Raw genomic sequence first — 25,087 nt, 5'->3', positions numbered from 1 at the left:
GCATCGACTTATCAGTCTCGTGTATAAACATGTATCGTCGATCTCGCACCAGGTAAAACAGCCAGACTAACTACGTAGCAGTTGCATAATAGGTATTCGCGAAGCCCGCGGCGATATATCTTCGGCCGCATAAAGCATTCATTAACGTCACTACGCTTCCACGTACACGAAACTTTTCAATTCGCTGTTACGAGTGAACAATTTACATGCGATTGAATTTTACGTTTTGGTATTGATCTTTCCGCTGCCAGACCAACGATCGCAGTTTTAAACGAAATTAGGTTGACTCGTACATTGACGACGGTACCTATTTACGGTACGTCGATGAAAGAAACTAACGACATTAGTTAATAAACTTAAATGTCTGTTACGTATTCCTATATTTATGAAGTGATTCCCTTCATATTTCTATTCAACAGATTGTTTGGTGCCAAAGACGAATTCTATATCTATTTTCTCTATTTCGTACAGTATTTTAGAGATCTAATTCGGAAACAATGTGAAATTTTTCATTTCCTCGCATTAGCTTCTCAGACCATATAAGTATCGGTAAACATATGTGTACACATATATTTTTAGAGTGTTATAATATTATAAACACGATTAAAGAATATTTAAGGATACATGTGTAGCAATTTTTCCGGATATTTTTCAGTTCAGTTTCAAAACCGGGATACTAAATCAGGATTTGGCTAGATCAATAAAGAATATTATGACACGATTTTTTTCTGCGATTAATAAAATAAAGTAAGTTAAATGGGTATCTTCCTCGCCGATTTCGATAACCTTGAAATTCGTTAGCAGGGACGTCATTCTGAACAACTTTTTCCTACGCGTATAACAGACGGTCTCTTTTGGTTTCCAAGATATTCACAAAAATATATCCGAAAAAGGGGAACTGCCGTAATTATTTAAAAAAAAGGGCAACCTCTTTGACGATCTTCACTTTGATTGTAAGGTCGCTATTCTGTAGGTTCCGTTTTCTATTATCGTTTTCTGTGATATTATATAGAAGGAAAACTATAATACGTCATATATTTTTGTTGCATAACTCGAAAAGCAAAAGAGAATGGCCATTGTATGCATAGAAAAGAGTTGCTCATTTACATTTACTAAACATTTACCTCGTCTGGAGTAGATATATATATATACATAGATACGTTTTAGATTTCTCATTTCCAAAATATGATGATAAATATTCCGGAAAATAAATGCAGGATAAATGTCCTATTCTTTTAAAAAATTGTTTAAACGTTTTAACACATTAGTTATTGACTACGAAATAAGCGGATACTTACATAAGACCGGTTACTTCTAGCTTGAATTATGCGATAATACCTAGAGTTTTCACTATTGCTTGAAAATGAATGGAGTAAAATAGAAACTCAGGATACAAGATTTTTATAGATTATCGATGTTTATTATCCTGTGACAGGAATACATATTAAAAATTGTGAAACATTAACAAAAAATGAAATATTAAACATTTAAGATTTAAGTCGATTTATAGGTTTCCGGTTGATAAACACTGGCCATTTAAAACCTACTTAATCGGTTACCGGTAAGTAATATAGTAGAATGCTTGTAATGTTATAGAAATATATACTGTTTTATTTGGCGGAGCTTATAAAATCGTTTTCCACCAAAGACACTCGTACAACTTTCATTGCTAACACACGACACATTGAAAAAAATTAAAAATCTGATATTTTTCTGAACTTTCAGAAAGACTGAGGATTTCTTTTTTTAAACTAAACCAATTTTTACCTCCGAAACTATTGAGTTTTGGACCCATGTTCACTGAGCCTTTTTCACCCCAGTTTAGTAAGTTGTCATGTCCTATCGTTTGTGCGCAACAATGTTGTTACACCCTGTATACTGTTATAAATTGTAGCGGATAGCTTCAGCAAGATTTATGGAATGCACAATGTAAGACGCTATTTTTGAGAAAGCGTTGTTAGCATTTTTAGCCACTTCGCGGGCAGATGAGTCCACGTAGTTTTCTCGCGACAACCTCAACAGCGCAAGTGGATGCCATAAATCTTGGATCGTCGAAGAGCCTTACAATTCCGATCGCGTGAACCCGAAGCTACGCAGCCGCACTTACAGTGGGCCCAGAAGACACCCCGCTGTATCACCGAAAACCATTTTTAACCCTTTGCGGACGAAGATTCTTTGAAATATGCAAGACCTTCAGCAAATAAAGCTAAATTATATATCAAATCCTCAATTAATATGAAAAAAGGAAACTACGCGATGATCTCTTGCTGTTCGAGTAACTAAATCACTTGTCTACAACTTAGTCTTTCAAATATGAAAATTTCGTCTCTCCGAAATGTCGACAGTCGTCCGCAAAGGGTTAAGTAAAAACCACCTTCGCTATTCCAGCGCGTTAAGGGCGTAGAGAGTGGGCGGCCTTGTACAAAATTCCCCGATCGGTGAAAGTTATATAGTGTTACTAAAGCACAAATAATGAACAGGCGGATCGTGAGTAATCGAGGGCTAGGAATAAATATATGTATTTAATAAAGTAAAGCTAAAACTATGGTGAAAATATAAAATATGGAAACAACACGGACAACGCGTAAAAAGTACAACTCATTGCCACGGAGGCCAACACACGACTCTCCTCCCGCAACTCTCTTACAGGCACTCTCTCCCAAAAATCATTCTCTCCCCCACAAGCATTCTTCTCACTCGGACTCATTGCAAACACTCGGATGCACCCCTGGAAAGCTGGCCCTGCAATCTTGGGTCCGCGACGTTGGCCACTTTCGCTCGATCGTTTTAGAACCTGTCCTTCACTCACACTCATTCTTACATTCACTCTTCTTAACCCCTTGGCCTATGATTTCTTTCTCAACTCTGATCGATATGGCTACTTTGTCATTAATAATTTATTGGAAAAAGAGAAAAATTCTAAGCATGTGTTATGCCTATATTTCCTTTTAAGTATAATAGTTGATTACAGAGGAATAATATTTACTTTCAATTCGGATTAACTCAGTAATATGTATATTTGTTGAATCACGTTGAAAATCTTCACCACGAGTCTCACTCTTTGTTGTAGGATAAAGGGTTAAAGGTACCTTAACCTACGCTAAGAATTCCAGATACTACATTACCTTTTACCTTTAGCCGATACCGAAGCCAGACCACTGAAGTCCCGCTAGGAATATTTTTTCGACACTCACCAGTTCTTGTGAATTCGTCGAACAGTAACCACCATGCAGACGCTCGCGCAACAACACTGTACATTAAATATTCAGTTTAATATTAAATTTTATTTTTAAAATTAAGTGTGGACTGATTTGCACCAACCCTAAATATTCGAGTGGCATTGATTTGCCGCCCGAAGCGTACATATAACTAACTTTGAAATTTAAAGTTAAAAAAATTCATTGTACGCGCTGAACACAGGACAATGGGGGAAATGAATCAGAAATTCGTTTGTGACGCACGAAAATGTCCGGGACGAGCTTATTGAACGTTGAAGCGCAAAATATATGGGTAAATAGAGTAGAGTAGGGCTAAAAGTCTTGTAGCCAAGTATTGGAAAATATTGGAAGCGTTTTCATTCAATTTCGAGCATTTTCACGACTTGTACAACGATTCCACGCTTATTTGTGCCCAAAAATAACAAAAGTACGTTGCGTGCTTTTTTCTTATTCCCCAGAAATGATTATTGCTTAACAACCAATTAAGAAAGTGTATTAACATTTTACGTTTCTTTTCTGGGTGATAATTTCTTTCAATGTACATATCGAAAAAACTATGGACGTACCAGTGAAGCAAAAAATTCCTTATTGAAATTTATTACCCTGTATAAAGATTTATCGTCTCTTCATTTAAAACCTACTCATTAAAATGTTACGTTATACAATAAAAATCAATCTCGAGATTAAACCGTTAAATATAATGAAATACGTTGCAACAGTGGTAATAGAGAACAACATGAAATTGTGTAGAATAGCTGGAAAATAAGTGATAGAAAATAAGTCGCATATGTAAAAAGGGATTTATGTAATAAGTATCTGCGAATTAAAAAAGAATTTCTTACTTACTGAATTTTATATTACATGAATAGCCAGTTGTAAAATAGTAAGTTTTCGTCCTGTGTATGGAGCCAAAACTCTATTTTGAGTTTTTATATACTGTTTTTATACTGTAACTTAACTAATAACACTATCAATCAAAAAACAGTGTAAAACTGAAGCGTGATAGTCATGATTTACAAAAAATAGAAAAAGACATTTTCAGGTCGTTCTTAATAACTTTTACAATAATTCATTTAAAAACGGGATTTTTATCCCTACACTAACCTACTAGAAGTAACTGTATAATTTCCAACTCTAAGAATTGTTATTACCATTTTAACCCTTTGCACTCGGGAGGTGACTCTCAGTCACCACTTGATTTGACGCAGTAAAACTATAAAATTTAATATTTAATATTGAATTCTGTACAATACATCGGCGTGTGAAATGTTGAGCTAAAATAGCTTTGTTTCTCATTTTACTTGCGATTTCTTTTCCAGTTTATTTAAACAAATATCATCTTTGTCTAGTTAGAAAATGTTGAGTATTTCTAACGAAATACTTCCGAGTGCAAAGATTTGATATCACGCTAATAACACATGAATATCTTCGTGTATGGGTCCAGTGATCCCTTCGCCAGGCAGTTAGTATCACATGCACGTGACCTTGCTTAGCCAATGTTAGTTACTTGCCATTGTTAGGTTCATGCGATTTTTTCTAGAAACTTTCACGATACGTATTCCAGTGTTTCCTGTTATGCAATAGTTTTGAAGAGCTAAAACTTTCTTTATTTAATACACATTCGATACTCTTTTTCCGAGCGCGGTAATTGAAACTCTGTTGAACCGTGGCCGGCAACGTTCGCGTCCGCTAGTGCAACATTTGTTACGTAATCGCAATTAATATTTGATCCCGGTGACGTAATCAAAGGCGGCTTCTCTTGTTTCAGGCCGCGGAGGGTTTTGTCTTCGTGGTGGGCTGCGATCGCGGGAGGATCCTCTACGTGTCCGAGTCCGTTCTTCAGACACTCAATTATTCTCAGGTAACCACTCACACGTGTGCTCCTCAAATACTCTAATCCACTACTATGATCATCGTTATTATTCAGCCGTTAACGGAATGAATCTATTAGCATAATTGTATAGGAAATACATATCACGAAGCACATTTAACTAGAAATTCATAGCGGTAGTAAAATTACTGACCGCAAACGACGAAGTGAATTGTCATTTGCATTCGGTTTTGTTTTTCAACGATCTCTCATTATTTTTCTTCGCTTACCTGCCTATTATTACATTTAACTGGAACATTTCTCTGTAAGGAATTCTATTAAGCTGAAAGTAAAATAACATTTCGTTAACATTTAATAGAGATTGTATTCGATTTTAATTCACGTTTTAGCGATTGGCATTAATGTATAATCATCCGCAATCTAGTGATTACGTAGATAGAAACAGGACGCAATGAATAAACGTTATGTGTTTTATTCAATAACACGCGTGCTAGATTATCGCTTTATCTGAATTCTCTCAAGAACGATGCTTTGCACGAGAATTTTCTCTGCAATTTTATTATATTTTCGTACTGTGTCCTAATAATCATAACGTGATCGAGGACAGTGATTAATTACACAGAGGTATTAAGTAGATAATGAGTACGGACAACGGAGCCATTATACACGAATTTTCGTTGTACATATATTTCTCCCTGTACGCGTAACTACTGTTCGAGCTTATCATTAACACGTTGAACGCCGCACGATTTCACAGAGGAAAATACGCCGAATGGAAAAATATAATATTAAATCATTTGATCGAATTGCATTACTATTCCACGTTCATCTAGCTGAATGTCACTGTGTTATGTAGTATTATTTATAATGTAGAAATGTATTCATATAATCGTCGGTTCATTGAGTGAACTATAGTAATTCGATTTGGTCGGGGGTCATCGGTGACTCCTATGGCAGTCAATCTGTTAATCAGTTGTTTCGCAAATATAAAGAAAGATATATTGAATGTTAGGCTGTTTTCGGACTACGATTCCTGAATAATTAACGGTAGACACGCTCGAAAACTATAGAGTTCCTTTTATTTCCACTGTACGATGCGTGAAGTTGCGATTCAGTAATCGTAACCTGAAAGCAGCCATACATTTCGTGCTCTGTAGATCGTACTTCGATGACGTTCGAGTTAGCTAACTTAACACGTTGACACCGACGGTGTAACTTACGTTTGAATTATTGAAACTATCAATAAGCACCAAACTAATTTAACGGACTATTTGACATCAAAGTATGAGCCATCAGTGCTACACGCCGTCTGATATGACATACAAGTGTGAACCACCAGTGGTACACGCCGGCATCAACCTGTTAACCCAGCCGATCGGCAATTCATTACTACTTACTGTTAGTAACTTCAAGAGTTATCAATTATGTTTATGTTGTTACCAGATCTAAACAAAAATCAAACTTAACCGTAATTTAACTTAAAGTTAAACCATACTAAAGTATTGTGTAGTATGTTCCGGAAATTGAAGTCGAGAACACCGGTAAACAATTTTGAGTTTAATTAGTGGTGATATATAGTCCTTAAGATGTAATTATATAAGTTTTAACAGATGATAAATGCACAAATAATTATATTTACCTTGGGGGTATCGAAAAATTATGAGAAATAGCTTGTTAATCGTCATTATTTCTTACGAATAATGACTTAGGTTATTATTATTTCGCTGAAGCAGCAACAGATAACACGTTCGCTATCTGCATATTCATGATAACAAAAAACGAAACATTTACCAAGTTTTTCAATGATACAAGATTTAAAAATATTGTCGCCAATCATCGCAGGAGTGTAAAAAGTGCCTTATAGATTTCACACTTATAATAATTGCACTTATTGAAATATTTTGTCTAGAATTAATTCACGTGAAAAGAGAGTGAGAAGAAGAGATGATAATTTTTAACCTTCTGACTGTCATACTCGGTCATTATGACATATCACAATGAAACTAAATATTTTTAAATGTACTGGAATATGAACAATGTTTTCTGAAAACATTGAACATGGTTAATGGATTATTGGTTATAGTAATTTAAGGTTTCCGGAAGTAAGCTGTGTCCTATACATGTTTACGTTACATTGGTGCAGCGTTGCACAAACAATAATTTCATAGTTTTCTAAGTTGAATCGAGATAGTGTTGTAAAACGTTCAGGTCCTTGAAAATAAATCAAAGTAAATTTATTTGAATAAATGTTATTTTTTGATATTTTTTTGTAATAACAATATTTGTGATCTCATTAGATAAGTACTCTTATTAATTTTTTTGCATACATAGTGATACATAGTCACGGTATACGTTACAAAGCAGTGAGAGCATAAAAAAGGAATATCCAAATACATAGAAATTACCAAAAACTTGAATATAACTTATTATTTTATTGAAAAACTCAATACAGTTCATAAGCAAAGTATAACCGAAGTTTCCGTAACACGGAACGTGTTAATTAATAATGGTTTTAACACGTTGAATGCCATGGGGGTCACCGGTGACCCCCAAGCAAATCGAATTACTATAATTCACTCAATTAAACGATGATTATTCGCAAACATTTCTATATTATAAATAATGCTACCCATTGCGGTGACATTCAGTTTGATGAACGTGCAATGATAATAATCCAATTCAGTTAAATGATTTGATATTGTATTTTTTCCATTTTGTGTATTTTGCTCTATGAAATCGTGCGGCGTTCAACGTGTTAATGAAAGTCAATGGTAGTTAACGATGGTATTGTTTTAGAAACATTACGGTAGTTGAAGTAATCAATAGTGAACTTATAAGAGATTTTAAAATGTATTCAAATGGATACCAGGAAAAATACAAATAAACTTTATTTGTTTTACAGGGTGATCTATTGGGTCAAAGTTGGTTCGATATTCTGCATCCGAAAGATGTCGCCAAGGTAAAAGAACAGCTATCCTCCTCAGATTTGAGCCCACGCGAACGACTAATAGACGCAAAAAGTGAGTACCTCTGTTAAGTTAATATTTATTGGTACATTTTTTTCAACAGGTAAAACTAAAATACCCTTATTCAATCATGTTAAGATAGTTTTAATACGGTGTATTTTTTCTCTTCAAAATATTTCACCATTTTTGTTAACGCTAATGATAAGTTAACGACAAAATAGGAAGACTTCACTAACTTACACTTCACTACTTTGTAATAATTATTAATATATCTCTGTCTATCAGAAACGTTACACATTTTAAAAGGAGACGTTTATTAATCGGAAATTTTAAACTTCTGTTAATTGTTTGATAAAATAAATTTTCAAAATTCTATCTACTCTGTTTACGTATGCAGAAGTTATTTCTATGCAAGAATTTCAAAGAACAGTTTAAGTGATTACTACTTTATCTTTCTAAGCAAATGTATGTATGTAGATACTTACTTTTCAACTTTACACGTATGTGCTTACGTTCATCTAATCAACGAGTTTACCTTTATTCTTCACTTTCTAATAATAAATCGTAAATATGCATTTCTATGTTCATGGATGAAGAATTATGGGGGAATTTATATGATTATTTTTGAAATACACTTTCAATAATCGTTATAATTTGATTTGTTAGATACACAAAATAAAATTCGAAATTCGTATACACATTGCATTGTAAACTGTAATCATATGTCAATCAAACATGCGTGATAAAATCATTGAAGTTCACAATTTCATAAAAACAACAGCCCCATAAGATCACCGTAAAGATATTTCATCCCAGAGCAACGCGTCAGTAATATTTTTTTAAACAGATATATTCTAAGCGCGAACACATTTCTTGTGCCAACTAATGTATTTCTTAAGAGACATGTAAAATTATATTGGCTGCCGGTTTACTTCAGTCAAGTAAACGCTAAAAATTGATCCCATCACTGGTTTACGACCAGCTTCATCGACTTTCTAGACGAGAATCCATTAATTATGACACCTTTCGACATTCTGCGGGCCGGTTTGCTGTTTCTAGTGATTCGTCGGTGCATTTTACGTCTGATAAATGTCAGTCGTCCGGCAGCGTCTGCCTATCGATAAATATCTTTGAAATATAGCCCCGAGATAAAAGAATTGCGAAAGGTCTTGAAAAGAAGCCGATGGTCCGTGACGATCGAGAGGTCCACTCGATCGTTGATCACCAACTCACGTCGCTGCGAAACCAGTGAGCAGCGATTGACTTTCTAAAGCAAGGAAATTCCCGTGTGGTCACTTTTCATTACGAATATTTTCATGATAATACATTTAACAATACGCTGGGACATGATTTTTCGTCGACCGTGAAACGAAACTTTCTTATTCGAATTAATTTCGGTACTCCGCGGTTTATGGTTCTCTTTATATAAGGTGGAGTGGGGTAAGTGCACCCCAGTTTTTAGTAAGTTTGCCTTTCAACCCATATATCTTTAATTTGTTTTATAATACTTTAACATTCATTGAAATCAACGAATACTTGAGTTCATACGCTTTAATTAACATTGACATTAACGCCAATTTCACTTGTATATTTTAATTTTTTCAGAAAATTGTAAAAAATCCAACAACTGTGCACTTTCCCCGAAAATGGGGCATGTGCACAACCGACCATTAAAATCGATTTGAAGCCTTATATCATATTGTTTCGTTTTCGAGTGAAGCAAATAAATAAAATAAATAAATACAAAGGAACTAGTGAAATAAAGTTCTAACATAAAAAGATCTAAAATATATTAATAGTAATGGTACAATATTAAATGTTAAAAAATGATAGTTTTCAACAAATGTACTAATCAGAATGAATGTGTTAATAAGAGCCCGTTTATGCACTTACCCCACCCCACCTTATACAGAATTCAGTGTAGCAGTAGCAAAAGTTTGTCACGATTGTCTCGGAATTTACTGTCTTCCGTTGACAACACGTAAAAGAGAAAGTTATTCAACATCATGTTCCCAACAATATGTTTGAAAATTGTGAAAACCGGAGCGGGCGCAGCACGTCGACAACTTCATCGGACATTGTCCCTCGCATATTCAGCTATCTCAAATAATAACAGTTTTACAGTTTACGTAAATTTTTTAAAATAGACTTCTGAGTGGCTAGATCGGGTAAATAGCTCAGTGTGCGACAAAGGTTTAACCCTTTGCACTCGAGAGGTGACTCTCAGTCACCGCTTGATTCGATACAGCGAAACTACGAAGTTGAATGTTTAGTATTTCAAATTAAACTTTGTATCGCTATAGGAAGTATTTAAATAAAATGGCTTTGTCGCTTAATTTATCTGTGAATTTTCGTTAAATTATTTTCAAACAATGTCGTCTGTGTCTCGTCGAAAAATGTTAAATATTTCCAGTGAAAAACTTTCGAGTGCAAAGGTTTAAAATTGCACAGGGTTAACTCCTTGCCGTACAATGACGAGTGAGACTCGTGATTCCTAGACTAATTCGACAATAATCAATATTATCCATTACCCACGGATCAAAGCAAACAACTATTTTGCTATTATCTTCAAATTAAATTTCCACTTGAAATAGAATGGACAATTTTGTTGCATTTCCAAATTGTCGATAGCAAAATATTACGCGAGCTAATAGCGAGAGATGTAAATAATACAGTCGAACTTGTTTTTGTAGATAGGGACCGCATAAAAGAAACCGCACAAAAGGAAATGTTCAGAAATTTAGGAAATAGTGAGAAAGTGCTTCCAAACAAAATAAATATTACACATGGAATCATGTACACATGGAAGAATATTTATAGGATTCCTAAGTGCTTGTGATAAAAATAGTTCAATGTGTCAATTAGACACAATACTTTGTATAGTAATAGGGAAATGAAGGATACAAATTTTACTTCAAAGATAACATATAGATACACTGTTGAATATGTCTTACCCATTAACTGCAACATGTTGTTAATAAAAATAAATGGTTTTATCGAAGGAGCAACAACAATAATTCTGAAACCAAAAATATAAGTTCGGATAGTGCAAGTTACATTTGAAAATTTCGTTTTATACTTATTATTAAAAATAACAGAAATACTTTAAATGGTCGAGATGAGTGGAACACTCCCTGCGAATAAAAAGATTTACACGATTGAATCTCTCCGGCGTTTCTTATTTCTGTTAAGGCTGATTTGGCCGGAAATATGCGACTCTCGGCACGCGCACATTCCGCCGAGAAATCTCGCGACAAACTCTTTCGACGATAGCGCGCACGGGAATCGGCATACGAGACCGTGGGAAAGAAGAACAAAGGAAAGAAGCTGCCTGTACAATACCTTTGAAAATTATTTTCACATATACAAACATATACGCGTTTCGTGTTTTTCTTGTTATTAAATTCATTGATGTATATCCGACTTGACGTATAAAAAATGTGAAAATATGATAGATATCGCATATTATATTCAGATTTGTATTATTTATCTATATATTGTATTATAGGTACATTTATACAATCATAATAGTCAATTGAAATAAATACAGACAACTTGTCTCTTTATTGGCAATTACAATGAGAAAATAAGTAATATAAATAATTAAGTGGTACATCTATTCGTGAGAATCACCACATTGAGAATCCTTGACACTGAAGTACAATTGCAATCACAGTACGGTCGATGAATCGGTAACTTCATGATGCAACCATCTTATGAACACCTTTTTATGAATGTAGCGCCATGATTGTTATCATACGATTATGTTATTACTAATCTACTCACTGCTATTCCAGGCTAGTTCAAAACCTTAGTTAAGTAGTCGCCTTTCACTGAACTTTCATGCTTAATCCTCCGCGATCGTGCTAGCTGTTGCGGAATATCACATTACTATGTTGCCCATAAAATTTTTTTAGTCTTCCTATCACTCGGAACCCAGTATGAAACAATCGTAGATTTTAACGGCGAATACAAAGCATCGCTTGAAATATTTTTTCTTACCTTCTCTAATCTTTCAAAAGTTTTCTACACTGCATTCCCACATATTCCTCCAGAAGCTTAAAAAACTAGCATTTCGTGAAATCCATTTAGATACGTACCTAGGACGTCCGGCGTAAGTACACTTGCCGAATTCGTAACGTTTTATGAGCGTCCGATAATATTCTACATTCGCGACAATTAAGGAGGCGAGAATTTTATTACTGGCATCACTGTCGTTCATTTATTTCACGGTACAGACAAATCAAATACTAAGTAATTGAGGAATAAGTCTACTTGCAATAAATCTACGTTACAGATATATTTATTTGGAGCATTCCGCTGCTTCGATATGTACAGCTCGCGACTTCCAAATTGGAACCCGTCCTATCGGCTACGCAGTTTAGAGAGCGGAGACGTCCACTCGCCGTCTGCTTTCTTCTGAGTCACCATAGCAATCGTGCTGAGCGCGGCGAGCGGACGTCTCCCCTTGCCCCCTAAACTGCGTAGCCGATACAGTGGGTTCCAATTCGGAAGAGGCGAACTGTACAGTTTCTCGCGAAAGTCTTCAAACCATTGCGATCACACCTTTCCTCCATTTCCCTGCAAGTTTGACCTTGATTGAACTTGAGACATAGGTCGTTGAATTCTGAATATTTTTAAATGGAATTACGAAAACTCCTCCAGTGTATGTAGAATTTTGACCGTTCAGTTTTGTCTCGTATTATTTTTCTCGAACTTCAACCAGAACAAAAGATATGGCTCGTTATTCTTACGCAAATCATCATATATAAATTTAATCTTTGGACATATATTAACTCTTTGAACTCTGTAGGCTCCAATATTGCAACAGTTATAATATTATATATTTTAATGAATCTTAAAGAAACTACCCTAAAATTATTCGATTTTCTTCACATCCAAATTTTGTGCTAAGAAGGAAAATAAAATATCGAAGAAATATTATAACATTTCTAATTTTCGCTAGGAATACTATACAAATTAGTTGCAGTTGTTGATAGATTACAAAACAACCTGGAGTGCTAAGGATTAAACATTACTACTTTAAATGCACTTTTAGCTACAAATCTTTGGATAGAGAACTTTATCTCTGTTTAACATGTTTCATCAAACTCTATTAAAGTGACTGTTGTATTATTCATTACTCACAGCGGTGTAACGTACATAGGTACTTTTAATCTCTTTTAGAACCAGTTCCAAAATCATATAGTTTAATTACGTTTCAGTAATACCAACACGTTATTTGTGGAACATTAAGATTACGTTTATTTACGATGTAGTTTTAAACCTAGAAGAAAATATTTTACGCATTGCGAAAATATATAATTATACTGATCAAATTATATGTCGACACTAGAAAGGTATAAAAATAATATTCAGTTACAAATATCTGCTGTACTTTCTCTTGTTTCATAACGTTATTATTTTCATTTCGAAATACATACCAGGCTATTTCAAATTTAAATTTCTTGTATTAAAACAATATTTTTTATATTTACTATCGTCCATCACCAACAAGGTATGAACTGGAAGTTTACCATCGATTATCGCTGACCGACGCAGGACACAATGGGAATATTCGGTTATTTTTCTGTCAAAATCAAAGAACTTTCGATAGAATTGAGAAAAATCGATGAATTTTGTAAAAATTAAAGTAAAATGTTATAGAATAAGAAAGAAGTATGCAAGAAGCATGACAAATAAGTTCTTTTTTTTTCATTACAACGCGCAGTTGAATCCTCAATTTTGTATTCTGCATTTTAGAATATATAAAAATAAATTTAATAAACGAATAATAAAGTGATTAAATGAAAGCTGCACCTATACCATTAAAATAACCCGAGATAGATCATAAGGATATACGACAGTAGGACTTCTTCCTTTTCAAAAGATATCTTTGATGTAACTGTATCAATTTTTTCAAGGTTATAACTTGTTCATCATACTTGTTGCATATGTTTTCCTTATTTTAAAACATTTCAACTTTAAAGTAAAAAAATTTATCGTCCACCTTAATTCTATCGCAAGTGCTTTGACTTTGACAAGGATGATCGAATGTTCTCACTGTGTGACGTATAACGCGCTAATCATAAATTCAAGCTATTGTAAAATATGTGAATTATGGAATAAAAAAATTTACACGCAGCAAATGATTTTCATGAATAGTAAGGAAGTTGTGAAGAACCTACAGTAACAATTCATTTGTCGAAGCAGTGGTCGGCATAATAGTTAGAACTTAGAATCAACATACTTTATCATGGATTTTTTATTAACAGGCATTCGACTTCAATATCAGTAACAAAAAATTGTTGAAAAACTTAAAAATCTTCGTTTTATAAGCAAAAAATTGAAAAATGAGAAATATCCGATTCACCCCAGGATTGGGATCTCACTTTTCAGTTTTTTGCTTATAAAACGAAGATTTTTAAGTTTCTTAAGAATTGTTTTGCTAACATTTGAAGCTGAATGTGTATTAACAACAAACTCATAAAAAAAAATTTCATTCTAAGTTTTAACTATTAGTTTTTCGCTGATCATTCGGTGATCTAAAAAGAAATTCAATCTTTTGTAAAAATCTTTCTACTTAATTCCATATTATACAATTTCGTAACAATAAAATCAACTGTTGACACATTTATCGCAAATATATTATCCCTTTACACCACTTCTGTTGGCACAGTTTTCGTAACATCATTCTTTGCAAAGATTGCGTTGAGTCCAGTCTTCTGAAAGTGGCTGAATAAACGTTTCATTGCAATAAATACAATACTCTTCTCTAGAAGATTTTGTAATTATATTATTAATTCGTCCTTTCTTATTAGTTTTCATTCTTCTTTTAATAGTGTCCTTATTTGGCCTAGTCTTTAACTTCTTTTGTTGTTTTTCAAGAAATATCATTTTATTGACGAGTGATGTCAAATGTTCGTCATGATGTCATTTCCGAAGCTCAGTTCTTTGGACCACATTATTATCAGGCCAAATATGATCTGATAATGTGTTGTTAGATCGTGTCGTTGTCGTGGCTTATATCGAATGGTTCTCTTTCGTATGTTAATCTTAAATATACATTATTCCACACATGTATTTAAAACATGATATGCAATGGATAAATGTTTTAACAGTTTTCTTACGTATGGTGCATAACGCGTATACACGGATTATGTATATTTTCATTAAAATCAAGCAATACACCTGAGACGGAATGATTCTGTTAGGTTAGTGATTTCTTTCATTTTTCAAACACTTTTGTGAAGCGGCGCAGTATAATTATAAAGTATTGTATAGTTACCGACGAAACAGTTCATGCCTTGAAGGTGTCTAGAGATAATGTGTTAACAATTTCTTCTTTTCCCTCCAGCGATGCTACCAGTGAAAACAGACGTGCCCCAAGGTGTTTCAAGACTTTGCCCAGGAGCGCGAAGGTCATTTTTCTGCAGAATGAAGCGAAAAGTGGAGAGCGGTCGTTGCAACGAGCTACAGGTGAAAGAAGAAGCTGATACCACCAGCGGCTGTCATCGACGAAAAAAACAACAGAATATTGGTAAGCGTTTAATTGAATGTTTGTTGAACAATTAGATCATTTTAAACTCGAAAATCTCACAATAGAAGCTCGTAATCTAATCTTTTTAAACATCTGTAGAAAATATCAATACCTAGAAAATCTAGTCCGTCAAACTTAGCCTATAGGTTTCTAGGAATTTTACAATCAACGAAATTTCTGTCAAACATATAAAAAAGTTCTGCAGAAAAGTCGTACAAGTGATACAATTTGTAATACAAAAATATTATGAATGAAAATAAAGCATTGAAAACTTGGTATACTTCCTATATGTACTCGTAGAGACATAAAGGATATGGCAAAATAAGGGGGTAGGCTATCGACTTCAGATAGCCTTCATTCATACCTATGGTTTTCCCAAACATTTAGCCCACTCGTTCCTTCTGTGACTTTCATTTTAACCTAAACTAAACTTTTTCTGTAACTGGAAATCTTAAAATATTTTGTCATACAGAATAAGTAAAGCATATTTTGGAATTATGAAAACTTGGCACATTTTTCCATAAAGATACATATTTTCCAATAATTGTATGCGTAAAGAGGTGTATTTGTGAAAAAACTATTCAGTCATCTTTTTTACTAATTCAATATGTATTACGTTTGTAATCCAAACGTTTTCAATTTTAAAAATTTATTCGATATTTTAAAGAAATTCTGAGTGAAACTATGGAAACATCGTTGACTGGTAGATAAGGCGATTCTTTCATCGGTCATCGAACCGCTATCCAGTCTCCGTGTTTGCTGAATCACGCGGCAAAATATTCGCGTTAAGGTATCTTAGGAATGGTGAAAAGGAGCCAACAATACTAGGAGTCCATCCAAGACAGCTTATAGTTCTTCTCCTCGTTTGTGTCGTGCGATCCGTACGAAACATTCCACGTTAAATCACATAGAAATTCCTACATAGTTACCCATTTCTTTTAAACTCGTAAAGTTTGTTGCATATCCTTAGCCCTTAGCAGTCCTATGTCGATTCAGAATCGACATTCTATTTTATTGCAACCTCTACTTGTTTTAACAATTTTTTCTATATTCATTTGTAGTATCGCAATTGTACCATTTAAAGGTAACATTGCAATGACTCCCAGATATTCTCGAATAAATAAATAGTTAGGGGTTAGGGGGTTCTCTGCACAGTTCAAAATCTATCTTGATCGATTATACGCTGTAGTGATAGTGGAAAAATCTGATCAGCTTCGCAGGGGCATTCTAAAGAAGAATAATGTTCAAAAGAGTTCCACTGAAGTATTTAGTACAAATCAAGTATGTTACGATAAACATTCAGATGCGAAGCGGACAAAATAAATCACTAAACATTACTACATCCTTCACAAAGTTTCTAATAAATACGCACGAGGATTTGTGACGATATACCAGCCCATGTAGAAAACTTAACGAAAATTATTGGCTTTACCTTATTTTAGTTTGTAAAGTTGTAGGAAACCGCAATTAATTCCAATTAGAATTTATTAAGGAGCCTTTAAATATCATTTAAATACAAATTTAATCCCTTTCGCGTGGTAGGTAAAATTTGCTCGTACACATTGAACCACACTCTGCAATTCAGCATATCACTTTTGAAATAAATAGCTATAATTTGAACAGTGGCAGGATGACACACCTGATTTCGATTGAAATTTGTTAAAGAATTTCTAAACATCATTTAGAAGAAAAATCGTCACTGGATATAGGCGAATCGTTAACTTTGTACTTACAAAGGGATATGAAAGATATATACATAAATTGTTATCATTTATAATAGTTGTTCGAGCGTTTTAATTTTGTGAATAACATAACCCATATGATATTAAATTATAATTTTTAATTGTTGTTTTGATACAGTAAGTTGGTAATGTGGTAATCTGTAATTTAACTTCAAAGTAGTTTCATAAGTTCTTACTAGTAACTTTGATGAAAATGACAGAAAATCATACATAGATGTCCTACTTCCTAATGCCATTAATTAGATTCCATGAACTGGAAACTTTTTTTTTTCTATTTTCACCACGTTTTCGAGCAAATTGACCACTGTTCATTGTCGGAATATCTCTAAACACTGCACACGGTTGATCATGGGTACTCCAAGCTCTATGTCTAGATATCATTTGTAGACGACTCGAGCGGCCAATACAGCAGCTGCTGTTGTTTTTGCAAAAATATACATAAATAATAAAGGAATGTGAATATATGTAGGTAACACAAATATCTGAGTAAAGCAAGCTTAATATATTTACATGGATAAACCGGCTAATTGCGTTTGCATTGTGTTTAGGAGGCAATCGCTGGCATTGAAAATTACTGTCAGCACGTTATGTTTCTCATAATTGTTTTCACACACAATTAATGTGTGTTTTTAAGATAATTTGAAAAATATCAATTTTAAATTGGTGCGTTTCGTATACCGTTCAGCGTTTCAGCGTTGTTTAAACATGTTTAAATGTTTATCATGTCCATAGAATAAGTTTGTGCAATGAGAGTTTCAGAAATTTTCGTAACTAATTGTAAGACACAATAAATGTCCACAATTGAAAACACTTTTTTCAAAATTGGTTTTTTTGAAAACTGAGAAGGAATAAGAGAAACGGATTACACAAGTTATAATTTTTATAGTAGTAGAATCAGGAAACTGAAATAATTGATAGAAAAGAACTGAGAAAGAAAGAAAGGAGAATTCAAAAAAGTAGAAAAGAACTTGGGAAAATTCAAGAATACCCTTACGTAAAAGAAAGAAATTTGTTTCCTTCTAATCTGTACAAGACATTCAATATATAAATTTTGAGTTTCTACAATATGCAATGTAATATCCATTTTGTATATTTTTCTTACATTATTCAATGTAATATAATTATTCTATGTATTTTATTTCTAATTTCTATTTTAATTCTATATTACCCTGCATGTGTACAGATCTACAGTTGCCCATCACATTGTAGCGGAGATAAACGTACGTTCTTACTTACATTTTGATTCATTACCAAATCTGCGTATTCACTTTTACTATTACGAGTAATACTGTCTTGCAACCACTCGTTAATCATTGAGGTCGTTTGCACATTATTTCGTCGATCGTTAATACAATTTTCGTAATACATTTATAGTCACCTATCTTGCTAAATCGTAATTTTTAATAAAATCCTATACTTTGATTATACATGACTAAATTACGCCAATCTCATTCGAAGCTCTTTCAACTACTACATATTTAGATTAGCTCAGTAACACGATAATTACTGTCGAGTGCTGCATACTCTACCTGAATATTTGAGACTTGCTGAAGAAATAAAGTTCTCACCGTTATTACATGTGCCGTTAATGTGTCGTTCATATGTCACATATGTCACAAACAAACTTCGTTCAACGACGATACAATAACCATGACTAACAAGGTAACATTTCCAACCATCGCACGCCGATTTTGATGGAACTTACGTGAGACATATTTCTCAAGAAAATTTATCACACGTATTTTTTCTTACCGGCCAACATCCACTTTGAAGGGCTGGAAACACCCCTCCAATTTGAGGGTTGAAAGTATATTTTTCACAGTATCTCTGAAACTAGGGGGTGTAGAGTACATGTTTACGTTTTTCGAACAGTTGTTACCTGAAATGATTTCTTAACTCTAACTCATCGTACTAATTCGTCTCGAATTTGGCCACCAAACGTTTGCCATAAAATAGGCGCAACGTTTGCACTAACGAATACTCATTTTGATAATAAAGTTTTATCACTTGAACGTGCTGCTCAACCGTGTAACTTGCCATGTTGATTTGGCATTCCTGACTGAATTACAAGCAACAGATTTGACAGACGCCGCCAAAACAACATGGCCGCCACAGACTGTGAACATCGACCCGTCCCTATTGGAAAACCCTTTAGTCGTTACGTTGAAACACTTATTTTTTGCATGACTGCTCAATAATTTTCAAATCAACATTTATCTTGCCCGATAGCATACTTACTGTTACGTCGCATAATAACAGTCAGCTACATGAAATCTCACCGTTGGGAGATCCGTTAGAACCTGGCGCAGTCAATCGCGCGCCAGACCTTTTACTGGACTATCGCGCAACAGGATGATCCCACGTAGTCGAACATCTTATACGTCTGCCGTGTCATAAAGTCAACGTTGCGACCAATTTTGGCGTAATACAAACAGCGACCTACACCAATAAAGACTCGCATACTCTGTTCAAGGAACTATCTTACAGAAACTGGCCGTATCGAAGTTACGCAACGTCACAGGCACGGTACACGCCGTTAATAAGATAGATCTATTACGTGTATTACATGAACAGAATTATATAAATGTTATATAACATTATAAGTTTGCGTAGTTATCGCGTCATTTTATTACCGTTTCATTTCGGTTGATTGTTCAAATAGCTGCCTTTACTTTTAATGATTTTATATCAGTGCAACGTATTCCTTGTGCAATATTGTTAACTGTTTATTCTACAGATTGGCAATAAATTCTTAGTCGTGCGCAAACTTCGTTCGGGCAATCCAATTCTTGCACACTTGTATTCGTCCGTACCTAATCGTCCGTTTTCTATTCTTTATCGTCGAGCACATACACGTCACACGTTCATGTTTCTATACTACATTCTAGGTTGATGCAATAGGGAATCATAACTATGTATTGCAGTTTCGCAAAGTTATTTTATACATCGATCTTCGTATTTTATAAACTACGCAATGTTAATATCTCCTTTCTTCTACTCCTTTTACTTCGATACGAAATTATGAAATACATCTTCATTTCTATTACTTACGCTGTATGTATATTTTCTCTTCCACTGATTCAACGATAGTTGTATTCTTCTGCTTACATATTTCTTCGTACTCAGTTCACCTTTTTGAACTTTTCCTATGAAATATTACTTTCTTACTACGGGAGATACTCAGATATACACAGTTTATAGACAACTTCTAGAATATTCTTCAGTATTCCGTTGTACGAAATTCTAGGAAATTAAATTCTAATGAAATTCTTCTCATCCATCTAGGAATTTTCCAAATTTCTCTAGATCCCTGTGCCTCCAGGCATTTCTTCATTGTTTGCAATCGCGAGTTTTATGTTTATGATTTACAGAAGAATTATTCCTGCTCGTCATAAACAATTCAAAATTCCTCAATCATCTTAGCATTGTTTGAACACGTTCATATCGTACAGAGTAAATACTGGTAGTTCTACCTCATACATTCCTCCCTATTAACCCTTAGCACTCCAGATGGTTTTGTAACTTATCAGCAACTGCAACTAATTTTTATCGTATCTCCAGTGAAAATGGAAAATGCTATAATATTCCTTCGATCTTTCGTTTTCCTTCTCAGTACGAAATGTGGATATGTGGAAAATTGAATAATTTTAGGGTAGTTTCGTTGATTCGTTAAAATATTTGATACGATAACTTCCGTATAGTAAAGGGAGGACGTCTAAAGTCTTTGAATCATAATACAGTAGATGATGCTAACATATTTCCGTAGCATACTATTGACAATTGTCAACCAATTCGGTCAGCGTCGTGCAATTTTGGACGAATCGAACATTGCTACTTCAAACAAATAATCAACGTAATCAACTGGCGATTAACCCTTTGCAGACGAAGATTCTTTGAAATGTACAAAACCTTCAAAAGATGAAGCTAAATTATATATTAATTGCTTAAATAATAGCAAAAACAGAAACTACATGCTAATCTCTTGCTGTCCGAGTAATTAAATCATTTGCTTGCGACTCAGTCGTCCAAATATGAACGTTTCATCTCGCCGAAATGCCGACATTTGTCCGCGAAGTGTTAAACATTTAACGCAGTACAGAAACAACTGTAATTCGAGAACGAAGTCAAATAGGACAAAGGATTACATCGACTTTTTTGTTACTTTAGTGTGTACTGTATCGTTAAAAACTAACTCGAATGGCTTTGTAAAAAATCCCGTACTGCAGAATATGAAAGATTGGGAAGATCGCAGTAGTAGTTCTGTCAGCGATCAGGCCGTCGCGTGAGTCAATAGGCGGCCTTCGATTCTCACTCGCGAAATGATTCACAATAGTAATTAGTGTGCAGGCCAATAGCAGCCACAAGTTTTTGCTCGCATAATTATTTTCGAACGAATATAAAATTCGTTACATGCCGTCCCAAAGTCGATTCATCTCTTACATCGTTTTAAAATATTGCGTGCCGGCTAATTTTCAGAAAATTGAATTGTGCGGATGGCAATTTTCACTGAGGTCAACTTATATCACTATACATAGAAAAACTCAGATATCATATTGTTATGTAATATATTTGAAATAGATAATCAATTCGAATTAAATTTTATATTTCCTTCAATGCTGTGATAATCAGCGAAGTTGCATAGCTAAGTGTCTTTATATAAAAACGAGATTTCTCGTTACCGGTACGCAATTAGTGTTAAGACGACATTTCTATATGGTGTTTCTGATATTTTCAAGACACCAATTTCTTTCGTACTCTTTACGTACAGGTGATAAAAAAGGAAATACAGAAAACAGCATAGTATGTTTCTACACCTCTGGATCGAAGATTTCTAAAGAATCTCCGTTAAAAATTGACCTTGTCTTCATTATCGCAGTGAACTTGTTTTATTACAATATATTCATTGAAACTAAATTGTTTACTCAGGAAAAAATCTTCAATTTCAATAAATTCTTATTGATTACGCAATGCGCTCATATTCTACGATGAGATGTGAAAATAGTATCTATTATCGCAGACAGATACTGTTGAACGTCGATGCACACCGATAATAAATTTAATGCGCGTACTCAGTACTGTAGGATCAATTAACGAAAACAGTTTATTATCTAAAACTAGAAGCTATAATAACACTATTTTCCTACGACTCTATTGACGGTCGCAAGTAGCTTACAGAATTACGCCAGAACTATGACCAGTTAAAAATTACGTCGTCGAATTCCCACGCAGTTTAATCTCTCACCTCTGATCGTTCTTTCTTTCTTTTCACTCGCATCCCTCTCACTTGCACTCTGACCCTCGCATTCATAGTCAAAACTCACGCAGTCGGTACACTCTCACGGTCCAGTCGCTCGATTCCAACACTCTACCTTCACACTTCTTCAGCCACTCAAGATTTTCCAGCCGCGGCCACCGTACTTCCTAAATATACCAGTATCACTCAGTCGCAAAACGATATTGACCGTACGCATTCTTTTTTTAAACTAAACCAATTTTTACCTCCGAAAGTATTGAGTTTCGGATCCATGTTCATTGAGCCTTCTCACTCAGTTTAGTAAGTTGTCATGTCCTATCGTTTGTGCGCAACAATGTTGTTACACCCTGTATACTGTTATAAATTGTAGCGGATAGCTTCAGCAAGATTTATGGAATGCACAATGTAAGACGCTATTTTTGAGAAAGCGTTCTTAGCATTTTTAGCCACTTCGCAGGCAGATGAGTCCACGTAGTTTTCTCGCGACAACCTCAACAGCGCAAGTGGATGCCATAAATCTTGGATCGTCGAAGAGCTTTGCAATCCCTACGCAGCCGCATTACACTGGGCCCAGAAGACACCCCGCTGTAACACCGAAAACCATTTTTAATCCCTTGCGGACGAAGATTCTTTGAAATATGCAAGACCTTCAGCAAATAAAGCTGAATTATATATCAAATCCTCAATTAATATGAAAAAAGGAAACTACGCGATGATCTCTTGCTGTTCGAGTAACTAAATCATTTGTCTACAACTTAGTCTTCCAAATATGAAAATTTCGTCTCTCCGAAATGTCGACAGTCGTCCGCAAAGGGTTAAGTAAAAACCACCTTCGCTCTTCCAGCGCGTTAAGGGCGTAGAGAGTGGGCGGCCTTGTACAAAATTCCCCGATCGGTGAAAGTTATATAGTGTTACTAAAGCAGAAATAATGAAAAGGCGGATCGTGAGTAATCGAGGGCTAGGAATAAATATATGTATTTAATAAAATAAAGCTAAAACTATAGTGAAAATATAAAATATGGAAACAACACGGACAACACGTAAAAAGTACAACTCATTGCCACGGAGGCCAACACACGACTCTCCTCCCGCAACTCTCTTACAGGCACTCTCTCCCAAAAATCATTCTCTCCCCCACAAGCATTCTTCTCACTCGAACTCATTGCAAACACTCGGATGCACCCCTGGAAAGCTGGCCCTGCAATCTTGGGTCCGCGACGTTGTGCAGGTCACTTTCCCTCGACTGTTTTACAACCTGTCCTTCACTCACACTCATTCTTACATTCACTCTTCTTAAAAATACCTAAACCTACGCTAAGAATTCTAGATACTACAGTTATTTTCCGTGACTTCAACGAATCGAAGGTAGCCGTGAAAATTCCTCTCGTAGAGGAAATTTCTTAAAACAGACTTTTGGTTATTTCTGGTCTACGGGCTTCTTCGATTCTTAGACTACGATGTATACACAGTACCACGCCGTTACGTTTTGTGATACTCTACGAAATAAACTCTGTGAACCTGAGTTGAACATTCATTCGGATCATCAGCCGAGACCAACCACGTTCCTTCAAAATGTTTGAAATGTAGAGGAACCTTATTATTTTTATTATTATCCTGAAATATAAATATTTAATAGTATCTCAACGTTGCTAAGATATATATATATAATTTTTAATATATTAATATATAATATATCAATATATATATATAATATCAATAATATAATATATAATATATATAATATGTCAATAATAACGTAACATATAATATCTAAATTTAATAATAAACATGTGACAAGATATATGGGTGAGATTACATCAATTTATTCTTAAGCCGTATGAAATCAATTATTTGTAAGTCATCATATTCGAAAAGACATGGAATTACGTCGAAAATCAGATATAGTATATTATAAAGTTAAAAACGATATAAAACTACGTCAATGCCTACCAAAATGTTAATACTTGAAGTTTAAAGAATTTTTCCGTTTTGGATTTCAACTGTACATCCAATTATCAACTGCAGATTAACTCTCGATTACTCAATTAAATAGTAGGTTATATTAATTATGTAGGTAATAGAAAGTAGTGCAAATACAAATCGAAGATTCGTATTGTTCTCAGATTGGAAGTACTGCGTGATTCAATGCACTGGCTACCTGAAGTCGTGGGCGCCCGCGAAAATCGATCTTGAAGAATCGGAAGGTGACGGCGACGGCGACGCGTGCAATTTGTCATGCTTGGTGGCAGTCGGTCGGCTGCAATCGACAATACCTACATCCTTGCCGAAGAAACCACGATTGAAACCCATCAAATTTGTCTCACGGCATGCGATGGATGGAAAATTTCTTTTTGTCGACCAAAGGTTAATGTTTACAATATCTTTACCGTTTACTTTCACCTTTTGCGGGCGACAATTTGTAAAATTTCTAAAAATTCTTTTACAAAAATCTGAATTATGCATCGTTGTGTTCAGTGCTTGAAAAAAGGAAAATCACATCTCAATCTTTCGTTATTCCAAATGGCACCTAATATGG

At 34.5% G+C, this 25,087-nt stretch overlaps 1 protein-coding gene and 1 long non-coding RNA gene across 6 annotated transcripts in view; one reads left to right on the top strand and one right to left on the bottom strand.

Annotated features, from left to right (window-relative positions):
- The window catches only part of cyc (basic helix-loop-helix ARNT-like protein cyc), a 145,932-nt gene that overhangs the window by 96,966 nt on the left and 23,879 nt on the right, over positions 1–25,087 (top strand). For 4 of the 5 annotated variants that reach the window (XM_031978015.2, XM_031978011.2, XM_031978016.2 and 1 more), the window contains 4 exons: positions 4,987–5,079; positions 7,952–8,069; positions 15,373–15,555; positions 24,675–24,915. In XM_031978015.2, the coding sequence (XP_031833875.2) occupies positions 4,987–5,079; positions 7,952–8,069; positions 15,373–15,555; positions 24,675–24,915 (635 nt within the window). The remainder of the gene's footprint in view (positions 1–4,986; positions 5,080–7,951; positions 8,070–15,372; positions 15,556–24,674; positions 24,916–25,087) is intronic. The other variant, XM_031978013.2, reaches the window with a different exon arrangement.
- Positions 8,802–11,267, bottom strand: LOC116427551 (uncharacterized). The gene is made up of 3 exons (XR_004235107.2): positions 11,120–11,267; positions 10,970–11,034; positions 8,802–9,282 (listed from the first exon to the last, which is right to left on the bottom strand). It is a non-coding gene; the product is annotated as an uncharacterized LOC116427551 (long non-coding RNA).

The sequence above is a fragment of the Nomia melanderi genome, chromosome 8, assembly GCF_051020985.1.
Source record: "Nomia melanderi isolate GNS246 chromosome 8, iyNomMela1, whole genome shotgun sequence".
NCBI classification, from domain to species: domain Eukaryota; kingdom Metazoa; phylum Arthropoda; class Insecta; order Hymenoptera; family Halictidae; genus Nomia; species Nomia melanderi.
Note: the sequence above shows the minus strand (reverse complement) of the source record. Positions and strands in the feature narration are given on the sequence as shown.